This window comes from Symphodus melops (genome assembly GCF_947650265.1).
Source record: "Symphodus melops genome assembly, chromosome: 22".
In the NCBI taxonomy this organism is placed as follows: domain Eukaryota; kingdom Metazoa; phylum Chordata; class Actinopteri; order Labriformes; family Labridae; genus Symphodus; species Symphodus melops.
In genome coordinates, this window is record NC_136712.1 from 18,240,383 (window position 1) to 18,262,693 (window position 22,311).

At 40.2% G+C, this 22,311-nt stretch overlaps 3 protein-coding genes across 3 annotated transcripts in view; 1 reads left to right on the forward strand and 2 right to left on the reverse strand.

The window, feature by feature from the left end:
* Window positions 1-109: 109 nt before the first annotated feature.
* LOC306818141 (NXPE family member 3-like) lies at window positions 110-11,730 on the reverse strand. The gene is made up of 7 exons (XM_079335516.1): window positions 11,704-11,730; window positions 5,860-5,995; window positions 2,637-3,125; window positions 1,738-2,033; window positions 1,410-1,480; window positions 948-1,154; window positions 110-867 (listed from the first exon to the last, which is right to left on the reverse strand). Exons 2-7 carry the CDS (start codon window positions 5,974-5,976, stop codon window positions 314-316), a joined length of 1,734 nt encoding a protein of 577 aa, XP_079191642.1. The 5' UTR covers window positions 5,977-5,995; window positions 11,704-11,730; the 3' UTR covers window positions 110-313.
* A 3,554-nt stretch (window positions 11,731-15,284) lies between these two features.
* Window positions 15,285-17,990, forward strand: LOC306818050 (angiopoietin-related protein 5-like). The gene is made up of 6 exons (XM_079335416.1): window positions 15,285-15,438; window positions 15,603-15,624; window positions 15,717-15,820; window positions 16,324-16,441; window positions 16,980-17,165; window positions 17,390-17,990. Exons 1-6 carry the CDS (start codon window positions 15,286-15,288, stop codon window positions 17,668-17,670), a joined length of 864 nt encoding a protein of 287 aa, XP_079191542.1. The 5' UTR covers window position 15,285; the 3' UTR covers window positions 17,671-17,990.
* A 2,529-nt stretch (window positions 17,991-20,519) lies between these two features.
* The window catches only part of LOC306818142 (NXPE family member 3-like), a gene marked incomplete at its 5' end in the record, with an annotated part of 38,336 nt that continues 36,544 nt past the window's right edge, over window positions 20,520-22,311 (reverse strand). The window contains 2 exons of the mRNA XM_079335517.1: window positions 20,520-21,428; window positions 21,512-21,715. Of these exons, the coding sequence (XP_079191643.1) occupies window positions 20,881-21,428; window positions 21,512-21,715 (752 nt within the window). The 3' untranslated portion in view covers window positions 20,520-20,880. The remainder of the gene's footprint in view (window positions 21,429-21,511; window positions 21,716-22,311) is intronic.

Genomic DNA, 22,311 nt, shown 5'->3' on the forward strand with positions numbered 1-22,311 from the left:
ATCATCAGTGAGTTTTTTCAAGATTTGATGAAAAAGCAGAACCATATTGACAGAAAAAATGGCGGACTTGGGGTTCGTTTGGATTGTCCCTCCGATCTCCTTTCTCTATCCTAACAAAAAAAGCGTCATATTGCATCACATGAAGAAAACTTTCAAGCAAAGAAAAACATATTTTTCTCGTCTCAGGGCAAAATGAGGGCTGGATTCACAACCATTCAACACTACTACCATGATACTACCATGATACACAGCTTCATGCAAATGGGTGAAGTATCCCTTTAACTGCTCCATATTCCTTCATTGAAATTAACAGCTAGGTCTTCTTTTGTGGGCATATGTAGGACAACAGGACATCAACCATGTTCTTAATGATAGGAGGCGGTGGGTGGATGCGGTGCGGCAGGTAATGGGCCAGAACCATATCCCAGGCATCCACCAGTTGGACATTAAGTCCTTTGAATACGGCTCGGAGCACCTTCTCCAACTGAAACGTGAACCAGTCGCCGTTGCTTATCACATTATAAAGGTGCTCATTTTGGAGGGTACCAGTCCTGATGACCACCAACGTTCCCGGAGCCCTATTCAACAGCCGGACCACCGCCCTGCGGATGCTCTGAAGCCTTCTGATGTAAAGTTCAATTGGAAAAGTACTGAAATGGGCCCAGATTCCTAAAACTACGACTGTGTTGGTACCACCAACTAGCGTATCAAGTTCATTGGCAACGTAACTCTCCTTACTGCTTGGCATTGTGGAAATACGAAGAGGGAGTCCATGGACGCGGTATGTTACCATGATTTTGTTGGCATTGTCCCATATCATGTAAGGTCCAGCCGGAATCGGACTATTCAGGTTTACTGCCTTAGCATCTGAAAGTGTGACAAATAGAATAGATTAAGCTGCAATGAATTCATCAAACTTTTGCCTAAAGTAACTGTGGATCAGCTACCTTGTAGTGCAGTGCTGAGGTACTCAAACCACTGCCTGATGGTGGAGTCTCCATACAGGTGGACCACCTTTCCCTTCAGACACTGACTGATGGCAGAGGAGTTGTTGAATTGGTAAACTTTGGTGCCACCTAGTGATCTCCACACACCTTGGTAGTAATATCCAGGGGGTCCAGACTTCCCACTGCCTTGACTGACCCCAGTTTGACCTGAGAGGAGTTGAAGACATAAACAAGGATAAGGGTTATTTCAGGAATCACTTATCGCCAACAGATTCTTTAAAAAGAACAAAACCACAGTCTCTCTTTCACCTGACTTTGCTCACTTGATACTGCTCTGAACTTATAACTATTTCCATAGAGTAAGGTGTGTGTTCTTTTTCTGAAGCCACTTTAACTCTCAATTAGAACTCATTCAATTACTTCATTATTTTTATTGGTGAAAGTAGGAAAATGAATTCTTACCTTTCCTTTGTGGCAACACAATGACATTGGCTGGTCCTGAAGCCTGAATGAAGACCTTTAGGTTGACATTCCTGTATAAAACATTTCATTATAATAGTGTCTTTTACACACACTAATATAATTACAGTCAGTCAATCAAAAGTTAAAGCTTCAATGACATCTAATTACTCTGCCTACATATTTAGGCTTTAAAGATATAAACAAACACCTTTAGACTTACTCATAAACGTTTGTTTTTATTAACTATTTGGACCAGGAGATGTACAGTAACCTGGAATATTTATGTATTAAGTGAACCAGATGGATAAAGAATTCAGTGCTCCCTCACCTTTGGAAAAGCTTCTCCTCTTCGGCCTTGAGTAGTTTCTTGTATCCTGTGTTCATGTGGCTCACCCTGGAACCACAGCTCAGATTCTTTGGCTTGTAGCAGAACCACGGGTCACCTGTGCGGAGGTCAGTGTAGTTGCACTGTGGCTGGCTGGTTTGACGAAGGCAAACATTACAGATGGTGCTTTCAGAGATTTTGCCTGTGCGGAAGGTGTTTTTAAAGAGAATCCTATCAGGATGTTCTTTGTTCAGACTACAAAGGACTGTGACAGCTTCGCTTGAGTGGACGAGCGTCACCTGATGGAACAGATAACAAGAGTTTAAAGGTAAAACATACAAGCCATGCCAATGAGATAAGACAGTTGACGACAGACAGGAAATGTTGGGAGGACAGAGTGGGGGATGTCAGCAAAGGGACATAGTTATATTTGAATCCCAGGCCGCTGCAACAAGGACTATAGCCTCTGTAAATGAAACCAAGACATAATACCCAGAGTCTAAGTAAAACTAGTTCTTTACTACTAAACACAACCATCAACTCTGCGGTGTAAAACCAACAACAATCCAGACACCAATCACTGGCCCACAGACGATTTTAGAGAAGCAGGAGTCTGCAGAGCATCAGCCCAGTATTAAGTGTCCATATAAAAAATTATCAGTTATACATACCTAAGTACCAGCAAAACATAGTGATTTAGCCTCCTGGCGTTTTCTAGCTAATGTTAGTAACTATGTGTTTTAACGTAGCAGCCGTACAATGAAATGTAGGTTGTTTTTAGTGAGATTGTATTTTCTTCTGCAATGTTATTTGACAGTAATACCATTTAAGTGTTGGTGAAAGTGTCCTTTTGTTGCTATTTGTTTTACAATATAATTTTAGAAGAAAATCTTGAACTCTACCTCAACCTGTGCGCTTCCTTCCCAGAGTAAAGGGAATGCAGCAGAGTAGGAGCCATTAAGGTGATCCACCACTCGTCCAGCTACACCTGCTTCAAGCGCTCTGTTGTGCAACCGGGCAACTATTGCATCTCCTCCAGATTTCTTGGGGTTACCTTGGAAGTCATATATTTGTATAATGACGTCCAGCTGGTCTCCTACGTGCCGCTCTACTCCACCCCTCCCTGGAAGAATGGTGAAGGTGCTGTGGGCGGGATCACTTGTCCGGTTCAATAAAAAAGGAGCTGGCAGAGGTGGAGTTTCAGGCCAAGCAATGGAGTCCAATATGAGACGTTCCTCCTCAGCATCAGCAGAAGTCAGTGGCTTGAAGGTGCAGAAGGCATCAGGCACGTGTGGAGCAGTGGGAGGGGCAGTGGGAGGAGCAGTGGGAGGGGCAGTGGGAGGAGCAGCGGTCACTTTCTTGAGGATGGCAGGTGTTTTTTCATAATTTAGCTGGCAAGGGGTTTAGAAAGAAAGATGGTGACAAAGACACATTAAATTAATTTACTGAATAAAATTATAATTTTATATTTAATTATCAAAACTTGAATAGTTAAATGTAAGCTAGTGGAAGTCACTGAAATGTTTCTAAACTATGGATAAAGACAATGGTCTTTTATGTTTCCTGATCAAACTGCATCATTGACCTGTTGACTGACATCACTTTAAGCAGCATGACCCCTTCTCTTTTCCTCATCTTAAATTCCATTTACATTGTATGAGCAAATGCACTGATACTTAACTGTAAGTCCCTGTGAGGCAACGATTATCAAGATGGTATTCTCTAATGTATGCACATCTTTTTATCAAACATGCGGTTCTTTAAAATCGACCATGATGTGCCATTAACTGTAGACCAGGTTTGTTTATTAATTAATTGGTCGTGTTTAAGTTTCGACCAATTTTACTTTATATTTACTTTCTCTGGGTAGTATTATGAGGAAAACGTTGTTGGGGATTTTCAGGAGCGAATATCTGACCAACAGTTATGTTGGGTTTTATGACGTAAAATTTGATTGTCAAAATAAATTAATAATTAAGTTTATTTAATTATTAATCTAAATCAATAATTGTTATTAAACTGCGTTTAATAAACCTCGGGGCACCACCCTGTAAACAGGGAACAACCAAAATATTACCAATAGTCTCAAATTATTTAATTAAATACCAATATCATTAATAATTAATAATCTGTATTTAATTGAAGGTGTGAAATCCGAACACAAAGCCCTTTCACCCAGCCTAAGTCACAAAGCAAATTCACAGTGATCACAAACAACGACTTTTTAAGATATAATAGAATTTATTTAACAAAGCAACATCAAGTAAATCAATAAAACCCAATCAAACAAATAACCATCATAAGCCAAACTACAATTAACAAACAAAACAAACAAGCGTGGCACGTGTGTGAGAGTGAGAGAGAGAGAGAGAGGGGGGGGGACAGACAGACAGAGACAGACAAAATGGCAGTGACCACGCGTGGTCACGTGATGGCGGACACAGAACGTGATCTACGTTTTAGCAGCGTCTGGAAAGCCACAGATCTCTATGTGTGTGCGTCTACCGAAAGGTGTGTGTGTAAAGGCGAGAGAGCGAGAGAAAACAACGCACCTCGACAGCTCAATCTCGGACTGGAGCTCACCACAACTCAGAGCATAGTGTACTTCACGTACCAGAAGCCAGTGGCCGGATTTGTATCAGACGGCGTTCACACTAGTCTTTCTGATAGTGAATCTATTACCCGGTTATGACGTGGGAGCTCACAGATGAACACATGGGACACAGCGGCACAAATAAGGAGAACAAGAGATTTTACTCTGGTAAAATCTAAGACACAGTGGTCAAACACCAAGCAAATATTATCACCGTTTCATAATAATAACTCAGTTATTAAACACACTCTCTATATCTAACTGCCCAGACCTAGCTAAGCCTCACTTGGAACCGCTTTGTCCACGGTTGATGAGAAGAAAAGAGATTCTGGAAAGGCCTTTCTGCAGTTGTTTGGTGATGGCGATGCGTGTCCAAAGGGGTTGAGCAGGGCCGTCGTGTCCTCCGTCGAGTGAGGTGATCTCCGTGGGTGTCCTTTCTTTGAAGGACGGAAAGAGACGTAATCCTTACAATCTCTCTCAATACCGTTTCAATACGGGAGAAATAGAACGCTATTCTTTGGAGATGCGTTCAAGTGGATGATCTAAGCTCGGAATTTCGGACGTCGGTTTGCTTCAAGGCCTTTGGATCAGCTGCGCGCCAAAACTTTTAAACAAAGAGAAGCGTGCTGGAAACAGGAACAGAGTTGGGTATCCTCAGACGTCGCCAGACGACGTTTGAAAGAGAGTGAACAATGGGGCATGGCCGGTTTTATACCTCCCAGACTTCACACCTATGTGTTAGGTGTGGCAAGGCATTCTGGGAGTACCTGCAAGGCATGCTGAGATAAAGAGTCTTTTGTCGTAGTTCTCCAAACATACACAGCCTGAACTTTGCCATCCTGGCTGGACCCAACAACGTCCATAATTGTTTATTTTTATGCAGATGATACCCAACTGTATGTATGATGGAAGCTTGAGGAGCCCAATCTGCAATGTAAACTAGAAGGATGCCTTGAGGACATTAGATATTATATTATAGATATTGCAAATACATGAAGGCATACATACTTAATGGACAATATGTGGTGTCTTGCACATTTGAAAGATGCAATCCTGAGTGTATTAGTAGTTTGCAGGTAAAATCAAGTTGATACACATCTCAACACACAAATCAGGCCCTTTCACACTGCTCCTCACAACTACTTGGCTAACAAACCATGAAAGTTTATTTAATTTAATATCCGACCTTTAAAATAGTAGTTTCGGATTTTTGATCTATGTGGACACTCAATATCCCACCACCCTCCCCCTGGGCAAACCGCTGTTTGTTTGAACAAGTAGATAGGAACACAGACATGAATTGGTCCTGTCATATCGAGTATGAAGCCATCAATATCCTTTAATTAGAGGATTTAGAAAATCACTGAGCAAAATGTTGTAAGCAATATAACCATCAGTTACAATTGTTAATGTTATGTAAGAGTAGATTGAAAGATGCTGTTGAACATAGTCTCCTGTAATCTGACTATCTGACTCAGATTCAAACATTCAAACTCCACCTTTAAAGTGTTACCAACAATCACAGTTCTCACCTGCAGCAGGTTCCTATTTCTCAGTATGAAGAACAACACAGTCAGCAGGAGCACGATGACACCGCCCTTCAGAAGCTTCATGTTGACTTTGTTACTTATTAATCCTTTTTTCAACATGGTTAGTCCTCCTCTGGTACTGGAAGGAAAAACATGAGTATGTATATATATATATATATATATATATATATATATATGTATATATATATGTGTATATATGTATATATATGTGTATATATATATATATATATATACAGGAACGTCATTTAAAGTAGTGCAATGCCTGTTCAGAATGTGCTTGTTGGTAATGTGCTTGTTCAACATGTGGCTAGATACAATATGTAGTGTTGTGCTCAGCAAAAACAAACTTCACATCTTTAGTCACTGGAAAATACACCTGCCATGATATAGTGTATGTTCTAGCATTAGTAGAGGGTATGTGTCATGACAGCACAGATAAGTGGAGTTACTAAGATTTAGGTGCAGTGATTCAAAAATATTAGAGTTGGACTGCATTGAAAATATGACATTATGGAGGATGATCTTATATACATAGGCTAACATAAGGTCCACGATTCTGTTTAGAAAAGAAGACAGCTGTAAGGAAAACATTAAATAACAGCTAAGCTGTACTGTACAGTGTCAAATTAGCAAACAAAGTTACACAACATTGGCCGAGTGATTTCATCCCTCTTATGTTAACGATGGTTAACTAACATTAGTGGAATTTTAAAAGCTTGGCAGACTAACGTTAAATATTCAAAGTGAAAATGAAATACTTTTTACAGTCAAAGGGAAAGTCAGAGACTTTTTACTAAAGATGGCGTCTATTTAGCAAAATGAAATTGTAACGTTAAACTTACGTTATAAGTTGATGTATCGTCGATTGTGTTGTGTCCTGTCCAGTCAGCTCAGTGACGCAAAAAGAAAAAACTGGCCGAATGTCTCGGTGAGCAAATGTTTTATCCAAATCTTTTACTGAACTGACTGTATTGACTAGGTACACTGAAAACATTTACTTTGCCCTCCATATCCTCTCTGCATCAAAGGTGGATATCTTTCTTCACTATCAGGGAGAACAACTTTTTTAGAGCATTTCCTGAGGGGAACACCAAACTTGTCATAAAAAGTACTGTTTGTTGTGATATTCTGCATCCTTAGGAATACCATAATTAACAGAATTTTTCCAGTTAATGTTGAAAAGCATTAACTCAACCTTTTAAGTGAAAACAGATCTCAGAGAGCTCCCAAGGACTTGGAAAACTGATAACAACAGAATGTTGATTAACAAGCTTTCCTACTTTCAGTCAAAGACCAAACCAAGTTAAATATGCTTTGAAAGCTTTCCACATCCCGAACTTTGGACAACCTCTATCAATCCTCAAAAAGACAACCAGATACGCTTTGGTCCAGCAGACTGACTGTCTCTGTCTTTCTCAGTCAGGAGTTCGAGTTCACTTAAACCTGTTGATGTCTTCCGGACTTCCCGGAAAACAGAATAGTTAAACCATTATCTGTCTATATGATAAATGTATATGTTCGAGTGTCTAAGATTGGAAACCATGCCTGTTGTTTGTCTAACTGTTCAAAGGAGAACAAAATTGAACGTTTCCCCTCCATCTGTCATAAAGCCATAAAACTAGACTGACCTTTCATCAGGTCAAGATGACCATCTGGGAGTTATTAAGAGTACTACAGTCACTGTCCAGGACTTTGAAAAACTCCAATGTTGAAATCTGTATTAACGAAACGCAGATACATCTTTTCATATAGATATTCGAAAATGTCATTTAAAAGCAATTAAAATGATTCTTTTTTTTTTTGGTCGAAATCCGATGTGTAATAAAGGAATTATGCATGATTCAATTTTTAATAGGAATTGGACGTGGAACAACATTGCCATCAAGTGGACAAAAACCATTGTGGAATTGTGTAAGCTGTGTAATGCATAATTATAGATTGTGTTACAGAAGACGTTATTTAAAGACACTCAGTCTTCACATGTGATTAATCTGCGTTGTTAAAGGTTTTCTTATATAAATATTATTTTTACAAACTTCAGGAATAAATGTATCGACCGATGATAACCACTCCTTTAAACCTGATATATTAACCTAAAATATATGATGTAACCTACATTGATGTGAATTTGAAAACAACTGATCCGAGTCCAAATTAAATCCCAGATTCTTTAATCCAGTTTATTCTTTATTCAGTTGCCGTCTAAAATACTTCAAACAATATTGCGTTGTATCCCATTACTAAACAAATAATTTCACCATACGAGTCAAGTTATATATATAGTGTTCAGTATTACCTTTCCCTGCCATAACAATATATTATTTTTATTTTGTTTTATATTTGTTTTGTTTTGTTTCATTATTATCATTTATTAAAATTAACATAAAATTCAGTACTGTGTTCCGTGTCTCTCTTGATAAGAAACTGCTCTAGAATTCACACTTATGATATGAGATTGATTTAATTAATAACTAATTAATTATTCATAATTAATATAGTTATTCCTGGAAAAGCCAGGTGGTGCCCTATCAACGAGGAACGTATTAGACTTATGTTTAATACACTTATTAGACTTGTACATATTTCTGAAGCATCCTATGTGAGGCTAGGAAATATTGTCTAATCAATTAAAATACGCAACATGTTTATCACGAAAGGCCGAACAAAGTGGTAAATGTATAAAGAGGAAATGCTGATTTATACTTTTAAACTATACTGAATAATTAATGTCTACTTATCAGCTGGTCGTCTGTTTCAGAAAACTTAACAATGTCCAATAAGATGGAAAACAAATAATGGGAGGGGAAATGTAATTATTGTAATATGCAAATTAAGTTTTTTGGAGCATTTTTCCTCCACTTTATTCTGTCGGACTGAATATAGTTGTAGCAATAGTGAACTGTAATCTCTGCAGACAGAAGAACAAACTGTGGTCTGTGACTCTGACCAGTCTCATTTCAACAGTAGTTTGTGTGGCTTAATGTTTTTAAGAGTATTTTTAACACGTTCTGAATCTGCAGAGGGTCAGCTTTCTAAAGAGACCTTAGCGGGGCTTGTAGTCCAAACGGTATAAGAACAGCGGTGACTTCCTCGGAGAAAGTCTGCAGAAAGTTGGCTATCATCACCAATGTTGCCAGTTCTCGTGAGAGAAACAAGCAACCAGCTCTATGAAAACAAGACTAAAAAAGTGGCTCAAATGAATCAGACAAAACCCACCAGGTGACTTAACGCAGGGGTTCCCAAACTTTTCAGCCTGCAACCCCTAATATAACGGTGCACCTGCCCCAAGACTTTCCTCAGATGAGATTAATTTGGAGAGAACAAAAGAAGTAAGTAGTAAAAGGCAAGTGGAGGCAATTCAAATAATAATAAAGTGCACTCTTACAGAAAAATTCATCACAATGAGTTTTAGAAAACAAAAAAAAAAGATTAATTCTATAATCCATTTAGACAAACTATCATAACAGGAAGCATTAAGAAGTGAGGTGGAAGCAACACAAAGGCATTTAGATTCAGATGAAGATGTACAAGAATGTTGCCTCTGGAGAATATTTATCAGGGAAAGAGCAGCAGAATGTGCTCAAACGACAGGCTGGACATCAAATCAACATCCCAGTTAAGATAAAAGAGCCTTCAACTAGATAGTAAATTAGATCAGGGATGCAGATTTTTACGACTATCTAAGGATGCAAGTGAGCAGTCAACACCTGTCACACAAGCAGCGAGCATGCTGATCGTGATGTGTCGGTCGCGAACGAGCAGGTTCAAAGAGCCAGCTCTTTCAAGTAAACGATGGGAACCGGCCGCGAGCCATTTATTGTTTTTGTTTTTTTATCAATTAATACAAGGCAGAATGCAGAAAGTGTTGAATTAAGCTGTCATATCGATCAGGGTCCACAAATAGAACTGTGCATTCAGCAGTTCAGTTGGAAGAAAAAAGGCAGGACAGCGTGCCTGCTACTGTCATTAGGGGTTTCAGAGAGGATCTGTTAATGGTACACCATTGCCAACAGAAATTTATTGATATCATGTATTTTTTTACTTTTGAAAACTTCAATATAAGATGTATTGAATAACTTTAGTGGTATACAGTCTGTATACACATACAAATCATAATTCAGAACAGCACTAAATTTGGCTGAACTATAAATAGTATAAGTGGTGAAATGCCGAAAGAGCCGGCTCTTCTTCCTGAGGGGAGTCAAATGACCTGGCTCACTAAAAAGACCTGCATTTCCCATCACTACAAGTTGAAGTTGCGGGACTTTTTCGGGTTGCCTTGTGCAGGAAGGGAGCCCCTTAAAACTTCCTGTGTTCAACAATGAGGAAAGCAGTTGCTGTGTCAAGCACATAGTCCAGTCCAGTCATTTTCAGCTAAAATAGGGTTAAACATTGAGCAGATTGCGACAGCTCAACTGATTTTAGTATACTGAGAATATCCTGAGTAAGGGATAAAAAGCCCAGAAGAATCCCAACAGGGGAGAGCTTTGAAAAAGACCTAAATATACCCTGTTCTTATGTCTATTCGTTCTTTTTCTCACAGGAATAGGGGGAAAAATTAACCCTCAGATATCACTATGAAAATGACTGAGTTGATTACTTACAAATTAAAAATGTATTACAAGTTTAACATACTGTATGTAGTGCATACATAGCACAATGGATCTGAACAGTAAAGCCAGGTGAAAATGTCTTGTTGACACATAACAGTAAAATAATTCATGTTTGAATGGAACGCATGTAGGCTACCCATGGGTTATAATCATTACAGGCAGGAACCAGCCTTCATTCATTATTATTGCAGAGACTGTGGGACTGTTTCTGCAGGATACAGTGCACAATGCACCACGAGAGAATCTTATCTTCATTCTCTTCAAACCACAAGTAATGAACACAATTATTGTTTCTTGTTATTTCCAAATGTGACCTTTATTGTCATCATGATTTAGCCTATGTTTTGGTTTAGGTGATATTACTGTCGCTTCTATCTCAGCAATCTAACATGGTGACACTTTGAATCCTACTTTAACATTCATGTGGACAGACAGCTCCAGTGTGTTGCTGGATGTAGGTTGTACTCTAGATGAAAGAGGTAAAGTCTGTCTGTGACTCCAAGACGCACAATGTTCACATCCGTTGTGGTATTCAGTTAGCACAAATGTCATTCTCACACACACACTTTTTTTATACTATACCTCCGACCTAAGTAAATGCTGTACACATATGCAAATACACCTGGAGGAGAGTTTTTGGTGATTTTGTGGATGACCTTTTTGAATTTCCTTGTACAAATACATAATGACAATAAAGACAGTCTATTCTACCTAGAAGAGTAACTCCCATATGTGGGAGACAGATTTAAAATGTTATATCCACAAAAATGACCAAGATAGATGAATACATGAAAATACACACTAACGTGTGTCGGACGGGCTGAGAGCTTCTTAAGTGATGCATTTAAAACTCACAATAAAGTAAATTATAAACTATATCAATAATCTCACTTCCTGATTCACAATCACTCGACAACAACACTTAGCTGATTTCTCTAAAGAAAAGAGTGTATTCAGGCCAGCTATGAAAAATCAACACAAAAACCCACTGAAAAACATTTACATTAACAAAATTATTATTTCAAGCAGGATTTTAGAAAACTAGTTTTCAAAATGTAAGTCCTTAAGAGTACACATGATTATATTTCACTTGTCTTTTAGGTTCAACATGACATTTACATTTAGTTCCTAGAAAACATAAAAGGGCCAATTTCTCAATTTATTTATTGTAATAAAAACATTTATGACACGACTGAGAAGAATGTCCACCTACCTCTCAGCCTAAATATCGACTTTGATTCAACAGGAATTTCAGTTCAGAGAAGGGGACAGAAGACTCCACAACCGCTCCGTGTGTTTGATCACTCGTGTTTTGATAAGTGCGACTTCTAAGGAAGATGCTACATCTACCTGGTATCCACAACCTGCGTGAAACCTTACCCAGAGTCCACACCCACTTTCAAATATAATAGAAAATCGTAGAAGTCATATCATTGTGAATGATTAGTGTTGAAAGATCAGAGAGAGTGATGCATTTGTTGAATACGTTTTTTTTTATTTGCTTTGTAACCATTTCATCCTTTTGTCGTTTTCATATTTAGATTTTATTACCATTTAATCCATTACTCATTTAACCTTTATATTATATAATCATAACTGCTTTTGAGTTCTTTTATGTAACATATGACTCAATATTTAGGTTTTAATTTTACTAAAATACGAAATGAAGAAATTAGGTAAGTCTCTAAGGAGCCATGGTGTGTGCGTGTAACCAACAGAAAATCCAACACAGGTAAGTTTAAATAATAATTGTATTTAGAAAAAAACTTAAACTTGGAGTATCCTCGACACAAGGGAGGCCTTTAGTTCAAAAAATAAAAAATCAATTGTCCTCTTTCCACTCTGGAAAGACGGGTTTTAGGTCCGTTCCACAAAAAAAGGGAAAAAAAGAAAAGTCAATGTCTTTCAGGGAATCCTGAGTTTGTTTCCTTTCCTACCACACTCGTAGGGGGGAGGTGAGGCGATCTTGCGGGTAGCTCGCCAGCTTCATCATAGGATCCATCATAACTAAAAAAAACCTGACCTATAAAACAAAAGCAATGAACAGTAACTCAATTCATTACAAGTACAAATCCTAATCTAATTGAAAAAAAAAATACATTTTAACTTAACACAACACAGATATGTTCTAAATTAAAGCTTTATCAAATTGAATTGAATAAAACATTATCTTAACACAAGAAGAAAACGGGAATATATTTGTGGTTAAACTCTTTATCTTAAATGTTAAATAAATACAACATAAATACATTTCACGTTTCCGCATCATCCACCGCGGTACACGGCCACGGCTTAAATGAGCTGTTTCTTATATGAGGTTCTGTATGGAAATAAACAAACGATGCGAAAACAAAAACTAAATATACACTCACCGCTGAGCGCTAAAAACTAAACCGCTTTCCCGTCTTGGGCAACAAACAATTCTTCAAACTTCTCTGCTCTGTTGTTTCTCCAGGCGACTGTTTGGGACGGGAGGGAGTGACCTCGTGAACCGGATCTTTTTGATAAGTTGGTTGAGCTCTGATTGGTTGATCGTTTACGGTGAAGTTAGGTGAAGTTACTAAATGTTTAAGGAAGAAAAAAATGGGAAAGTTTACATACAGTCAAAACAAAATAAAAAAAACAGTGTTTATATTTATGGAGGTTCACGGAGGTCACTCCCCTCTTGCACAGAAAAAAACAAGAGGCTAAAACATATTAAAATTAATTAACCTGGGTTACATTTACATAAACCATGATTTATGCATATCTATTTTGAATCCTTTACCTATGGTGATATAAAATGGATAAGCCTGGTACACCTGCTATAGCTCAAAATAAATCTTATAGCTCTGCTGCCAGCAAGGTGCCTTCAGAGCTGTGAGGTCTGGTAAAGTGCATCATGTCTTGAACCAAAAAACACAACAAACCTGTTTGTGAGGTTGGGTGTATGACCATTTCTGCAAATCTTAATGTTGATGCAGTTATGCATTTACGTTTGGTTATAAAAAGGCATTGAAATGCTGATCAGCAAGCTTTTTGTTTTTTTTTAAAGATTATATAAATATTCATCGGCTTCTCAAATGTTTTCATTGTGGTGTATGTCTTCAAATCAATTCAAAAACCTTTATTTGTCCCCGGGGGTCCATTCAAGGGCACAGCAGTAAATGAACGACAGTGCAGCTATACTAATACTTTAACCAAAGATAAAGAGTCAACAAAAGACTAAAGTTTCATCAAAGAATAAAGTGTCACAAAAGAAAAAGTGTCAAGATGTTAGTACAAAGTTAAAATACAAAAATTACACAGTCAGATACAGAGGACAGCGATCGGACTAAAGATGTAAACAGAACTATAGTGTAGCAAATGAGAAATATATATATATATATATATATGCAACTAAATGCAAGTAGGCAGATACTAAATAATAAAGTGATAGTGGTGCTTGGCACATTATAGTACAGGACTAAATATACATGCGAGAGTTATTTAAACACAGATGAATACTGAAATAATAAAGTGGCTGTCGTGCTATGATGGATACGATATGAGACCTGATATCAAACAGAATACAGAGGAGTAGTGTCTATCTTGGCTGTTTAGGTGTTGTAGGGCTACAGTGATCCTGTCGCAGCCACAGAGGGCTCGCTGGTGGGGTCAATTGTGAACAAAGTATGGAAATATTTCCAGCCGCTGAATGTAATCGTGTATTTCCGTCTTCCAAGCGAGGCAGGGATCATTTTTACCTCTCACAGCCAGTGTCGGGCTTGTTACCAAAAAAAAGGAATAAATTACTCATTCCTCTTTTTGAAAGTAAAATCATTACTTTAGCAACATTGCATGCAGGTGTGCTTTCAACAGCAGGAGATGGGGGGGGCAACCCAATAAAGAGCACATGTCTGAGATTCAAAAAAAAAAAAAAATCAGATCACATAATTTACATAAACAAAACTACATTTCTGTTGCGCAGTGTGCCCCGTCACCGCAAAGTGTATTGTGAATGGTATTTAGCCTGGTTATTGGTATTTGGATTAAATTGAGTGTATATAAACGACCAGACGAAATATATGATTCGGATCTGTTTGATAGACAGTAGGCTCATACTATTTTATATTATAATAATAATATAATTTTGTTAAGGGAGATATTTATCAGGTGTGGCAGTGATTGTGAACATGTAGGTATTGGCTCCCTTTCAGACCTAAACCACACAGCAGGTATTTTTGTCTGAGTCAACCAGCTGTTATCGCCGAGGGCTGTAGTTAGGATGCAGGTAAACACTGCATGGTGCACACTAGTGCTGCAGCATTTGAAAAACTCATCGCTTGAAACCATCTTGGACCATCGTTTTCTTTTTTTTTTTTTTTTTAAAGAGAGAGAGACAGGCAGAGAAAGAGACATCAGAGCAAAGGGGACGAGAGGTGACTGGATATGTTGTAAAGAGTTTGCTTCAGCACAGTCGGCAGGAGAGGAAGTGACGACCCCTTGTTGTTTACGAAGGAGGTGTGGTGGTTGGGTCCGCAGGAAAAGCAAAGCTGCACTATAATCTGAGCTCATATACAAGGTTCACTCAACACACACAGGTAAGAAAGAAAAACTGCATATGGATGCTTTACCCTTCTGTTTTGTTGAAGTGTTGAATGCAGGCTGAAAGGTTGAGCTATTCGTACATCTGTCATCTCAGTGGTGCTTTAGAGGATTTACCTTTGGAAAGTGTGTTAGAAGACAGACTGTACAGCGTTCTTAGTGGTGTTAAAGATGTTCTACCTCGACAAAATGTGTTAAAAGATGCACGTTATGGTGTTTTAATTTGTGTATGCCTTTTTGTAGAGTTAGAAAATATCTGTTACAGTTCGAGTTTAAAACAAACATGTTGCTGTTGAACCCTGAGCGGGTGAAAATGCGGAGTCTCCTCTGGTATTGCTGGCTCTTCTCTGCAGCTCTGTTGATCAACACGGCCCAGGCCATGGTAGATATTACTCTAATTTCTACTCTGCATCTACAATGTCTTTTCCCTCGAATCCTTTAATATGCTGCACAAAAAAACCCTCCAAACATCCTGTGTATGTTTTAAAAGTTATCTATTTGCAGTAAGAATCTAATTCTAAAGCTGTTTCTTTTGCTTCCCTATAGAATGGACACATTTCCCATCAAGGTACGGCACTGAATCTGTGAGTTACGGAGAGCGGAAGGAGGCGTTTTCAGGTTCAAATTTTGCCGTCTTCTTTGTTTTTGTTGGTTCTACAGGGACACATTTTGGAACAGACTGCACGCAGATCAAGACTCTCTCACCCCAGGCACCCAGTGGTGTTTACTTAATCCAACCCAACAGAGGCAAGACGCCATTTAAGGTATCATCTGAAGAACACAAACATGCAATGCAATTATTTGCATGAGAAATACTTAAACTTAACTTAAACTGTTCCTCCTTTCTACTCCATTCTGGAAGAGTTTACTGAACTCTAATCCTACCACATGTGGTATGTGATTTTGCTTGCTCTTTCTCCAATAATCCAACATGACCCGACTCAGTTACTTTTCTTCCAGTTGCTTCTGTTTATTGTCTTTTGTTTTGATGTATATTTACAAATGTATTGGGCAGTGGTGTAGTGCAGGGTACAGGTACTGACCCAGCAGCAGCCAGATAATGAAAATAACCATATAGAAATATTCAGTACTCTCATATACGGGCACCAGTATCCACTTCAGTCTCTTTGGTCACCAGCTAAGAAGTACTCACAGCAGCTTTAAACAAGAACAGGACGTAAATGAATTCAATCATTCATCAAATCATGCTGTACAGAGTATATCTTTAGTGTGTTAAATCCTGACATGCTCCGGACTTGGTGCTCAGGTTTACTGTGAGATGCGGTCTGACGGAGGCTGGATGGTGTTTCAGAGACGCAGTGCGGGAAAGCTTTCCTTCCACAAGAAATGGGCTGCATATAGTAAGGGTTTTGGAAACCTGACAAGTAAGTACTTATTTACTGCGGTGTGTGTCGTAATTTGTTATAATGACAGACTTTAAAACAGGTTGTTGAGGGGACTGACGCTTAGTCTTAATTTATAGTTGTGTAGTTACAAATCAGAGGAGGTCGGCCTCCACGTCACTGGGTACCGACTGGTGACGTACTGTATATATGACCAAGCCAATGTTCTGGTTATCTGCATGTGTGCAAGCAAGCATCTGAATTTTTACACAGATGTGACCTGTGGTTTTTCTTCGTAAATTAATGAGTTCTTGCTCTTCTCTAAGATCTCAGGGTGAAAAATAACAAAGCTGAAACAACCAAGCTCCAAAACTAAACTTGATCACCCTTTGTAGACAATATGCACATTTCTATTACACGTAATGTGCATCAAGCTTTTGTGCTTATCCCTGAAAGCCATTGCAACACTTTATGTTACTGGTCATGATCTTTGCCTTGCTATAGTTGATAACTGACATGCTTTATGGCTCTGTCCCTAAAAACTTTGCATCTTGCCGATGTACTCTGCTGATTCCACCAGATGACCACTGGCTCGGCCTGAAGAAGGTTTCCCATCTGACCAGGACGAAAAACAAGAAGTGGATCCTGAGAGTTGACCTGTGGGACCACCAGAATGGAAGTGCTTACGCTAAATACCAAAACTTTCACTTAGGCAACGAGAGGGAACATTTCAAATTGCATGTGGGGAGATACAGTGGTACGGCAGGTATTATTTTTCAATTTCTTTTGCTTTATTGATCTATCTCTTATGTATTACAATTTTATTCATGCAGGTTAAACGAGTTTGGAGTTACTGGTGTCAAAAGCGTTGGTTATTCCCCTCATCTGCTCGATAGAAGGAAATGATAAATAGCATCATTTAGCCAAGGGGTTGGAAATATAACAGAGGCTAGACAGTCTTTTTGAAGGGTTTGATTTTTTTGTCTCCAGGTGATGCCCTCCGTGACCAGAACAACTACGGCTTTAGCACCATCGACAGTGACAACGACGGTTGTTCTCCGTGCATCTTTGGTGACATCGCTCAGATGGAGTGTACATTCAGAGCCGGTGGTGGTTGGTGGTACAGCCGCTGTGGCTCTGCCTGCCTGAATGGTGACTGGCATCGTGCCGGTAACCACATCGGTTGGGCTTCAGGCCTCCACTGGAAAACCTGGAGAAGCCATGCTACTTATTCCATGAAGGCCACCAGAATGATGATGAAGTCCCTGTGAGAGGGCCAACACATTTTTTTCTCATGCTGGTGTTAGATTCTAGCACATACCCTATAAATGCTTTTGGAGATTTAATATTCTTCACAATGTTTGTGTCTGCAATGTCATAACTGAGTCCTTTACTCCTTTCACAAATCATTAAAAATGATGCATTAAATCAAAGTCCTTGCATTATCACAAACATAGTTGCTTAATTTAAAGTTTCACCAAATGTTAAAATGGAAATAATGTTAATGCATATTCCCTGAATGGCTATGTTTCCCCAACTTGAGCTTTCAACTGCTTCAATTTCCTTTTAAATAAATACATACTAATAGTGATTAGCAATTCATTTCTTTATTAATGATTTTTAAACTGTAAAAGTGCATTTAGGTCTCCGCATTTTACATGGAAAAAAAATGGGGGGGGGGGTGTTGACATAATGATTGATATATCTGTTGACAAATGGTGGTCCTGTAGGAGTCTGTATCAGATACCAGCGCTACAGAGAAACAGTGAGAAGACACAAAGCTAAATGTAGTACATATCTAAACATGCCTGTTGGCTTCAGTCAATAACAAGAAAACGTTGCTCAGTGTCTAATGTGAAATGTATGGTTTCTCTTACATGCATGTTCAGTTGCATTGCTCAAATGGAATGAACATGAACAAGAAAACCACTAGAAAACCTGTCAACCCCTGGGCCTAGTGGTGATTCCAGAGTCTCTTGGGTCCCTAAGCAACCAGCATTCATCACCATCATGTCTGCCAGTGTCCCCACACTTACTCTTCTTCCTGGTTTCTCAGTGTCCTTTTTATCTCCTATAAATGGATCATATCTCTAAATTTCTCAAACTTTGGTTGTCAAGAGTAAGTGCTGTCAGATAGGGCCCCTTAGATAGATTTCCTAGAGTCATCACAAAATGTGCATATTTTGGTCCCCTGCGTTGGTTTATAGTTTGTCAGCCCTCAGGTGCCCCTTTCTGGTCTGGGGCCCCACGCAGTTGCCTGCCTTGCCTGTTGCCTTTTCCATGAAGACAAACAGAATGATGATTTGTGTGACAGGGCCCTGGCATGCTAGCTGTAACCCTTCGTCTTACAGTCCCCTAATTACCAGGTATTTAACTTCTTGAATTATTAATGAGTACAGTCACGGACAATAACCAAAAAATCTATCCATTTTCCGCCGCTTATCCAGGGCCCGGTCGCGGGGCAGCAGTCTAAGCAGAGATGCCCAAACTTCCCTCGCCCCAGACACCTCCTCCAGCTGCTCCGGTGGGACCCCGAGGCGTTCCCAAGCCAGCCGAGAGACATAGTCTCTCCAGCGTGTCCTGGGTCGACCCCAAGGCCTCCTCCTGGAGGGACATGCCCGGGACGCCTCCCCAGGGGGCATCCAGAACAGATGCCTGAGCAACCTCAGCTGACTCCTCTCCATGTGAACGAGTAGTGGTTCTACTCCGAGCTCCTCTCTGGTGACTGAGCTTCTTGTGGGGAACCCATTTCGGCCGCTTGTTCCCGGGATCTCGTTCTTTCGGTAATGACCCAAAGCTCATGACGACAGGTGAGGGTAGGAACGAAGATCGACCGTTAAATCGAGAGCTTCGCCTTTTGGCTGAGCTCCGTCTTCACCATGACGGATCAATACAGTGGCCGCAAGACTGCGGACGCCGCACCGATTCGTGTGTCGATCTCACACTCGATCTCCCCCCCCACTCGTGAACAAGACCCCGAGATATTTAAACTCCTCCACCTGGGGCAAAGACTATCCACCGACCTGGAGAGGGCAAGCCACCTTTTTCCAGTTGAGAACCATCGCCTCAGATTTAGAGGTGCTGATCCCTCTCCCAGCTGCCTCACACTTGGTAGTGAACCGCCCCAGGGCGCACTGAAGGTCCGGGTTTGATGGAGCCAACAAGACCACATCATCCGCAAAAAGCAGAGACGAGATCCTGTGGTCCCCAAACCGGACCCTGGCTGTGCCAAGAAATTCTGTCCATAAAAGTAATAAACAGAACTGGTGACAAAGGGCAGCCCTGCCGGAGGCCAACGCGCACAACGCGCGGAACAGGTCCGACTTACTGCTGGCAATGCGAACCAGACTCCTGCGTCGTACAAGGACCAGACCGCCCCTAACAAAGGGCCCCGAGTCCCATACTCACGGAGCACCCCCCACAGGACGCCACGAGGGACACGGTCGAATGCCATCTCCAGATCCACAAAGCACATGTGGACTGGTTGGGCAAACTCCCATGAACCCTCAAGCACCCGCTGGAGAGTGTAGAGCTGGTCCAGTGGTCCGCAGCCAGGACTAAAACCGCAATGTTCCTCTTGGATCCCAGGTTCGACTAACGGCCGGATCTTCCTCTCCAGTACCTTGGAACAGACTTTCCCAGGGAGGCTGAGGAGTGTGATTCCCCGGTAGTTGGAACACACCACCACTCCGGTCTGCTAGTCCAGAGGCACTGTCCCCGACCTCCACGCGATGTTACAGAGACGTGTCAACCATGACAACCCCTGCACATCCAGAGACTTAAGATACTCAGGGCGAATCTCATCCACCCCGGGTGCCGTGCCACCAAGGAGCTTGCCAACCACCTCGGTGACTTCGGCTTAAGTGATAGACGAGTCTACCTCTGAGAACTCGGCCTCTGCTTCCTCAGTGAAACAACCAAAACAAACAAAGTAATTTATTGTAACATACACTCTAAATTTCAAAGTTACAACATAATCCTTGAGGTCTGGACTAAGGCTTGAGTTGAGGCCTTGGCTGACACACTGCTGTGGCTGAGGAGAATTCAAGGAATTGCACCTTGGAGGCAAACGGGAGCCACGATTCCCACATCGGTATAGAAAAACAGGGAGCATGGGGAATTACGAAGACAACTGACACTAAGAGACTGAACCACTACATCCAATATTTAACAACGAACTGACACAGAGGGAGACTAGTTACACAGGTGCAGACAATCAGGGCAACCAGACAGGAAGGAAAGCATACAGATTTACGAAGTAAATCATGAACACTAAAGGCGCAACACTCAAGAATGTAACAAGATACACTAGAACATGAAATGACAAAACAATACAGGAAGCACTAATAAACAGGGGCAAAATTAGAACTAAAACATTATAAAGATCAATGTTTGGACTTAACATAGTTTCTGCACGGCCTTTGGAGGAATAAATTCCACATTTTGGAGCTGCAAGGTTAACCAATGCACTTCTAAATGCGCTAATGGGGACATGTGTGGGACAATATAATGTTGACCATATTTTTTATAATGGGAGGAAGTGGGTGAATGATGTGAGGAAGGTGGTGGGCCAGAACCATCTCCCAGGCATCCACCAGATGAACATTAAGTCCTCTGAACACAGCCCGGACCACCTTGTTCTGCTGCATTGCATACCAGTCATTAAAGACAAATACATAGCGAAGATATGAGCCTCTGAGGTGTGGAGTCCTGATGAACACCAGCGTGTCTGGAGCCCTGTTCAATAGACGAATCACCGCCCTGCGGATGCTCTGAAGCCTTCTGATGTAGAATCGAATTGGGAAAGGAGTGAGGTGAGCCCAGATGCCAAAAATTACAACTGTGTTGGGGCCACCAACTACATCATCTATTTCATTGGCAATATAATGAAGCTCGCTGACTGGGATATTGTCGGAAATACTAATAGGAGGACCATGGAAGTGGTACGTCACCAAGGTGTTTCTTGCATTGTCCCATATCATGTAAGGTCCTGCTTTCCTTGGTTTATTCCGGTTTATCTCCTTAGCATCTGAAAGTGTGACAGAAAGAACAAGTTAAGCTGTGATATAAACACAATTAAACTGTTACCTGAAATCTCTGTGGATCAGCTACCTTTTAGTGAAGCCTTGAGGTACTCAAACCACTGCCTGACGGTGGAGTCTCCATACAGGTGGACCACCTTTCCTTTCAGACACTGAGTGATGGCAGAGGCGTTGAAGTGGTTGACTTTGGTGCCACCTAGTGATCTCCACATACCCTGGTAGTAATATCCAGAGGGTCCAGACGTCCCACTGCCTTGACTGACTGTGGACTGCTCTGAGAGTTACAGATCAAAATAAGATTTAGTTTAGAAGAAAAATACACATTATGTGCTGTAGTGATCAGCAGCACAGCGTACGTCTCTGGTGCATGTGTTTATTGTGGTTAGGTAAATGTTACCAAATGAATCTTACATGAAAATGTTAATTATTTAAAGGTAAACATTTAAAAGATGTTAAGTAGTTTAGGGTATGTAATGTATAAAACAACAATTAGATAGTAATTATATCTACAAGCTTTTTTACTCCTTGAGTCATATGGAAATATGTTAATCTAAGAAAGGATAGAGTAAGTCTACATTAGGGCCCCTGTGTCCGGAGGGTTCATAAGATTAGGTTAGGTTAATGATAAGATAATAAAAATGTATGGGTGAGTGCTGTCCTAAGTCCCAGAAATAGAACACAGATGTTTATGTTGCTCTGTAAAATTCTTTATAAATATTTACGGTTATAATATACAGTTCTACCATAATCAAGCTTCACATCTCTCCCAGGCTGAACGGGCAAGCCTGGTTGATGCTGTTGCTTATTTGAAATAAACTTTTTTTTGTGCCAGCAAGTCAGTGTCAACAAAGATTCCTTCACCGTCTTCAC

What these genes read in the sequence shown, in the direction of transcription:
- LOC306818141 (XM_079335516.1), bottom strand. Translation starts at nt 5,976, where the DNA reads ATGTTGAAAAAAGGATTAATAAGTAACAAAGTCAACATGAAGCTTCTG. An exon ending in GAAATAGGAACCTGCTGCAG is followed by an intron (nt 3,126 to 5,859) that starts GTGAGAACTGTG and finishes ACCCCTTGCCAG; the next exon opens with CTAAATTATGAAAAAACACC. An exon ending in AAGGAAGCGCACAGGTTGAG is followed by an intron (nt 2,034 to 2,636) that starts GTAGAGTTCAAG and finishes CTGTTCCATCAG; the next exon opens with GTGACGCTCGTCCACTCAAG.
- LOC306818050 (XM_079335416.1), top strand. Translation starts at nt 15,286, where the DNA reads ATGCCTTTTTGTAGAGTTAGAAAATATCTGTTACAGTTCGAGTTTAAA. An exon ending in TGGACACATTTCCCATCAAG is followed by an intron (nt 15,625 to 15,716) that starts GTACGGCACTGA and finishes TTGGTTCTACAG; the next exon opens with GGACACATTTTGGAACAGAC. An exon ending in GGGTTTTGGAAACCTGACAA is followed by an intron (nt 16,442 to 16,979) that starts GTAAGTACTTAT and finishes TGATTCCACCAG; the next exon opens with ATGACCACTGGCTCGGCCTG.